General features: G+C 40.5%; 1 protein-coding gene across 1 annotated transcript in view; it reads right to left on the reverse strand.

Moving 5' to 3' along the window:
* The window catches only part of SHMT2 (serine hydroxymethyltransferase 2), an 81,142-nt gene that overhangs the window by 44,559 nt on the left and 30,584 nt on the right, over positions 1–5,999 (reverse strand). The window contains exons 3-5 of the mRNA XM_018569437.1: positions 4,801–4,880; positions 3,380–3,580; positions 2,440–2,521 (exon numbers count right to left, since the gene is read on the reverse strand). Coding sequence (XP_018424939.1) covers positions 2,440–2,521; positions 3,380–3,580; positions 4,801–4,880 — 363 coding nt within the window. The remainder of the gene's footprint in view (positions 1–2,439; positions 2,522–3,379; positions 3,581–4,800; positions 4,881–5,999) is intronic.

Below are 5,999 nucleotides of genomic sequence, written 5' to 3' on the forward strand. Positions count from 1 at the left end.
AAAAAAAAAAAAAAAAAAAAAAAAAAAAAAAGAAAAAAAAAAAAAAAAAAAAAAAAAAAGAAAAAAAAAAAAAAAAAAAAAAAAAAAAAACACAGGCATTGTTCAAGAATTTTGAGTGTAAGCGGGGCAGACTACCAAGATACTGAATCTAGGCCCAGTGGGAGATTGCTCTATCCATGCAGATTAACGGATATGGAGGAACCTGTTGCACTTTTTCCATCTGTCCATAGGAAATCTGCAGATAATCTATACGTGTAAGGCAAGCTTAAAAGGAGAACTACGAGGCAAGTGATTTTCACTCAACCTCGTAGTTCGAGCAGAAGTGTGTCAATGAAAATGTCACATGCCGGCTCAATAGATCGGGAAGTGAGCGAACACATAGGTCGCTCGCTCACGTCCCCGCAGAGAGCCGTGGCTGTCACTCATGGCTCCCTGCAGGGTTTACCCCCCCCCCCACTACGATCCCCCAGCGCTGACTGGGGGATCGTAGCGGGGGCGGGTACAGCTGGCTCCGTCTCTAGATAGGCAGAGCCAGCTGTCAATCATGCAGTTGGGTGGATCTCGACAGTAATGTCGAGGTCAGGTCAGTCCCGGAATACCGCGAGCTGTAGCTCGCAATATACTGAGCTTTGGGTCACGAGAGGACCCTAGTATATGTCCTCCCGTGACCATGAGAACTACGGGGAAAACAGTGACCCCATAATTTTCCTTTAAGCAAAGCAGGTCTAAATACTTTTCTTGATTAATAATGAGCTTAATAAAAAAGGTTTGTGTATTTAACATTCACTGAAACAGGTTTGTGTTTAGACAAATCTTGCCTGCACCATTTTCCATTAGTCTGTTGATGCATTTTCCTTTTCTAGTAAACAGTAAGAAACTGCTTAAGTCCATATTACCACTTTGAAGAGATGTAGTTTTTCCTCTGTTTATTCTTATTGATTTGGGAATGTCTGTTTACTTTCTTTTACCTGCTTACTTTATATGAATAGATGTATTTTTATTGAAAATGATATTGTTTCACTTGACTGTGTTCCTCTGTAGCCAGACTATTACTCCTTTTTATTATTCAGTTTATTGCACCTTTTTCATATGTCTGCATCATTGCCTATACTCCTTTGCACTGTCTTTCCTGAAGCATTTCCAAATGCTTTCCTCTTAGGTTTCTTGACTTCTCCATGTAGCATAACGATAAACAATTCCAATACTCTGTACTTGCCACTGGTTCGACAAGCAAAGAAAACGCCTTACAGCAACTCAAAACAGATATTTTAGAACAAAACAATTACTGAAATGCAAACCTTTAGACAAGACATTTCAGACTGAGATGTGCTGGTCAATGATTCTAGATTTTCTTTTTAGTTCTCTAGATGCTTAGATTGCCGACAGTGGCTACTACAAGGTCAACCCAAATCAAATCTGCATCACTTAGAAACTTATAAATGGCTGGCTTAGGAGTGTAACCCCATGATTTTGCAGATAAAATACATGCAGGCATGAATACCTTCCACAAATTGATGTTAAATTTCTAACCTATAAAAATATTACACATGTATTCAGTAAAAGGGAAATCACCTGTAAAACTTTCCAGAAAGGTAGTCATCTGCTAACTTCCTACAGTGGACTGGGAACGTTGCCACTGCTGCACTGGAATCCCAAGTGCAGTGCAAGCTGTTTTTCATGGATGGGAAAACCCAGTGATTTCTCATGTTCAGCCCACTTAAGGCCTAGTTTACAAAGGCTTTAGTTTGTTAATGCTACGGCAAAGAGCATCATGAACCGCAAGCACATATAAAGAGGCTTTCCTGAAGACCGAGCACCTTTTAGCTCTAGCCCAGGAATGCTGACAACAGATCTTGAACTGAACTGTGCATGCTGTGCCCAAAAAAGTCAGGCAGAGGGTAAAGGACTAGTCACCAGTATTGCCTGCGGACTACCTCCCTTCAGCTGATTTTTCGCTATTAAGGACTTAACACGCAGCCATCTTGGTAGAGGGCAGGGCTTGACTTGCAAATGGCCCTGCAAATTGTTAATAAAATACATCCAACAGAACAACAGATTCAGGATTTGTGCTTGGAATAAATTTAAAAATGCATTAAAAATACACCCCCATGTGTCTGTAAGCGGTAGTGATCGGTTTTTGAAAATCTTGTGACTGCTAAAAAGGACCAGCATCTGCTTTTACAAAAATTGGTTGCACCAATAGCCTGTTATCTTCTCAAGAGCAGAGATTTGACTAGAGATGTCAGGAGTGAACAAAAATGCTTGCTTCTTGAATAAAAAAATTAAAGTTTAAGTATTAGATTTTAGCTTTATTTAGACTACGAAATGTATAGGAACATACAAATAGAAATGTGCACAAACTTCCTGATCTTGGTGTGAAAATTTAAAAAAAAATATAGTATAGAAAATCAAACTAGATGCCATCTAGGAAATACTTACATTAAGCTTGTAAGGCATGGATTCAAAGTAAATAGAGGTAGCCGAGATACGTTTTACATCAGACATGTACCCGTGTGTTAAGCTTGAAGAAAAAAAATGAAAGATGTTATCAAGTCAGTTCTCTCTCTTTTACTCCCCTTCCCCCCCAAAAAAAGAAAGAAAGATTACGTCACAAAACACTCATTTACCTGGACTAAAGCAACCGGCAAGAGCCAACAGTGGTATTATTTGCAGCGAGTTCTCGTAATTTTTGTGTCGCAGTGGGAAAAGATGGTTTACTGGGTTGAGTCAATATAGATTTAATACCTATATTGGCCCTACAGCATGCACAAGCTTGCAGAATTGACATTATACTGTAAGCTCCTTCTACAGCAGAGATTATGATTACTAGCTTTATAGAAAGTGTTGCAGAAGATATTGCTTGTGTAGATGAATCACAACTAATGTGTAACACTATAAAAGCAGGAACCAAAGCTTGCATATGTATTGTGCACATTTGGCAGCGCCAATGTACACATGAAACTACAAAATATACATAAATAATTGTAAACACCTTAATACACCCTGATAAATTTTACATCAAAATAATTACACCATACCTAAAAAAAAAAAAAGTAAAAAACAAAAAAACACAACCTTTTAAATTGCCAGCTCACCAAAAACCACCTAATGGAATCTCATATTGCTCAGGAAAACTAGTAATGAAACCTTTGCTCCTGAGTTACCAGCTCTGAACATCAGTCAATTACAAAGAGGTCCCAATGACCCACTGGATTTTTTACATTAAATTTTATAACAGATTCTGCAACAGGAGGAGAATAAATAGCCCCAGCCTTGCAGGGACACCTAAAATCCAAGGAAGGAATGAACAGACCGCGGCAGAACCGACCTTTCAGTCTAGTCAATGAATGTATAATATAGTGAACTCTAGTATACTTACTGTCCTCCATCAGGAAGATCCAGTCCCATGAGACGATCATGTGGCTGCAGAAGGGCTGTGTATGCTGCAAAGTTTGCTGGGGAACCAGAGTATGGCTGCACATTAACTCCCCATTTTTCTGGGTCCAGTCTGAAAGCATCCAAAGCACGTTGCTGGCACAACAACTCTATTTGGTCCACAACCTCAGCCCCTCCATAATACCTAGGAAGACAGCAAGATTTAGAGTTACAAACACTGGTACATTTTTGGTCCTGTGCCTCCATTGTAACCCTACATATACTTTAAAGCAGCACGTGCATTTAACCAAAACATTTTACTATTTAAATTCAACAATTGTATCTGCTTAGTCCTACTGAATAATAACAGTACTGTATTCCATACAATATCAGACTATAACTTAAATACAAATTAGCAAACTAAAATGTGAGATTGTAGTCCATCACAGGAGTGAGCTTGGAGCGGTGGCTACTTTACAACACACAGGGACCATGGGGAACAAAAGTAGCCACCCTCCAGAAGGTACTTGAATGCATTTAAAATTAAACTTCTGACTTTAGTGTCACTTTAAGACACATGCACATGCTTTTAATGCACACTGTACTGTGTTTTTTAAAGGATCAACTTAACTGAATGCAAAAATGCAGGTTAAGGCACCAAAATGCTCACTACAGGACTATATGTTTTAGAACACATAAAAACAGTACAATTTTAAAGGCCTGTAAATTCTGCATGCATTGCAAAAACAGAGTAATATATATGAATCCAATAAGAACTAGCTCTAAAACTTCCCTCTTTCACCACCTATTGGCTGTGTTACATTGTGTACTTGTCAGCAGTAAGGCTGGGTTCACACCTAGGCGTTTTTCCGCGCTTTCGTACTCACGAAAAAACGCTTAAACAGGGAAATGCCATTATTTTCAATGTGCATGGTTCCCATCTGGGCGGATTTACGCGAGTATGAACGTGCGGGAAACCGCCCTACGCCCAAAGAAGTACATGTACTTCTTTGGGGCGTTTTGGTCGGGCGGTTCCATTGGGATACAGCCAAGTATCCCTCGGAAGCGTGCGTCTTTCGCGCATTTTTTTTTTACCGCGAATCGCGGTAAAAAACACGCGAAAAACTTGCATATTCAATCCGCCTAGGTGTGAACGCAGCCTAAGGCCAGCAGCATGCAAGTCCAGTCATTGACAGGCATGGGTTCGTGTGTAAACAGTGGAAAAAAGGACCCTGCTGAGTAAAGCATTTCCAAAATGAACTATATCTCTGGCTCTAAAACAAGAATGTTTATTACTAAATGAAACCATGGGGAAAAAATGGATTTGGGAGCTACATATCCTGAATTTACATTCTCAAGATTAGAATCTTAATACTATGAAAATCAAGTACCGATCTGCTAATGGTAAAAAACTAAAAATCTTACCTTTTTCCAGGATAGCCCTCAGAATACTTGTTGTTCAGACAGGAGCCAAGGGCTTCCAGAGCTGCACGGCTACAAAAATTCTATTCAGAAGAAAATAAATCTTCATCAAACTGGAATAAGCAATATGCCAGTGTTAACACAATAACTACAAATTATATGTGCTACGCAACACTGTTCAAAGCAATAGACACAAGGACTTGCAGTTAGGTAGCATCAGGCCTAGAGCTGCAGCTAACGATTATTTTCAAAATCGATTAGTTAGCCGATTATTAAGTTCGATTAATCGGTTAATCGGATAAACAATTAAATAAAGTTTAAAAAATGGCTCCAGTGATAGAACTACTAGTTTGTATTGAGGTTGTAGTCCATCACAGGAGCAAGCTATTTTTTTTACACATTTTTTATTTAATAATTTTGTATTTGTTTTTTTACTATTGGGGGGGGCTACGGTGAAATCTCTGGGGTCTAAACAGATCCCTGACATTTCCCTTTTGAAATAGAAAAAGAAATTGGAGGACACTAAATCCTCAATTTCTTTTTCTGCAGCCTCAGCACTCAATGAATGGGAAGCACTCAGTACAGAGGCTTCCCATTCCATTCAGAAACTGCTGATCTTAAAATATTTACTATCAAGCAGTTTATGAATGGGGAGAAGCCTCCATAGGGAGTGCTACTCCCCATTCAGAAATTCATGAATGAACAGGCTGTGATGTAAATCACAGCCTGTTCATTCATAACTGAGGACACATAGTACTATGGGTGTTATTCACAAAGCTGCCGAAGGATCTAGCCATAGCTTCGGCTGATCCTTCGGCTAGCTTCGGCCCCAGGACCCCTTCGGTTGAGTAGAACTGAAGGGCTGCTGTACGGGCTATTCACTTGAGCCCGTACAGCTCCCGAAGTTGGCCGAGCGGCTCAGTCGAGCCGAAGGCATATGCTTCGGCTCAACTGAGCCGAGGTGAAAGCCGAAGCTGGAACGGCTGGCCGACAACCTGCTACTGACAGCTTGGCGGAGCCAGCCATCATCTCACGGTTGGCTCCGGCCACTTGCATGCAGAGACAGATCAGCGTCCCCTGGTTAGCAGCTAACCACGGACGCTGATGTGTCATTACACTGAGAACCCGGCGGAGCCGCTGTGATATCACGGCGGCTCCGCCAGGTTCTCAGTGTGTAATGACAGTTCAGCATCTCCTGGTTA

The sequence above is a fragment of the Nanorana parkeri genome, unplaced genomic scaffold (genome assembly GCF_000935625.1).
Source record: "Nanorana parkeri isolate BGI_ZX_2015 unplaced genomic scaffold, ASM93562v1 scaffold35, whole genome shotgun sequence".
NCBI lineage: Eukaryota > Metazoa > Chordata > Amphibia > Anura > Dicroglossidae > Nanorana > Nanorana parkeri.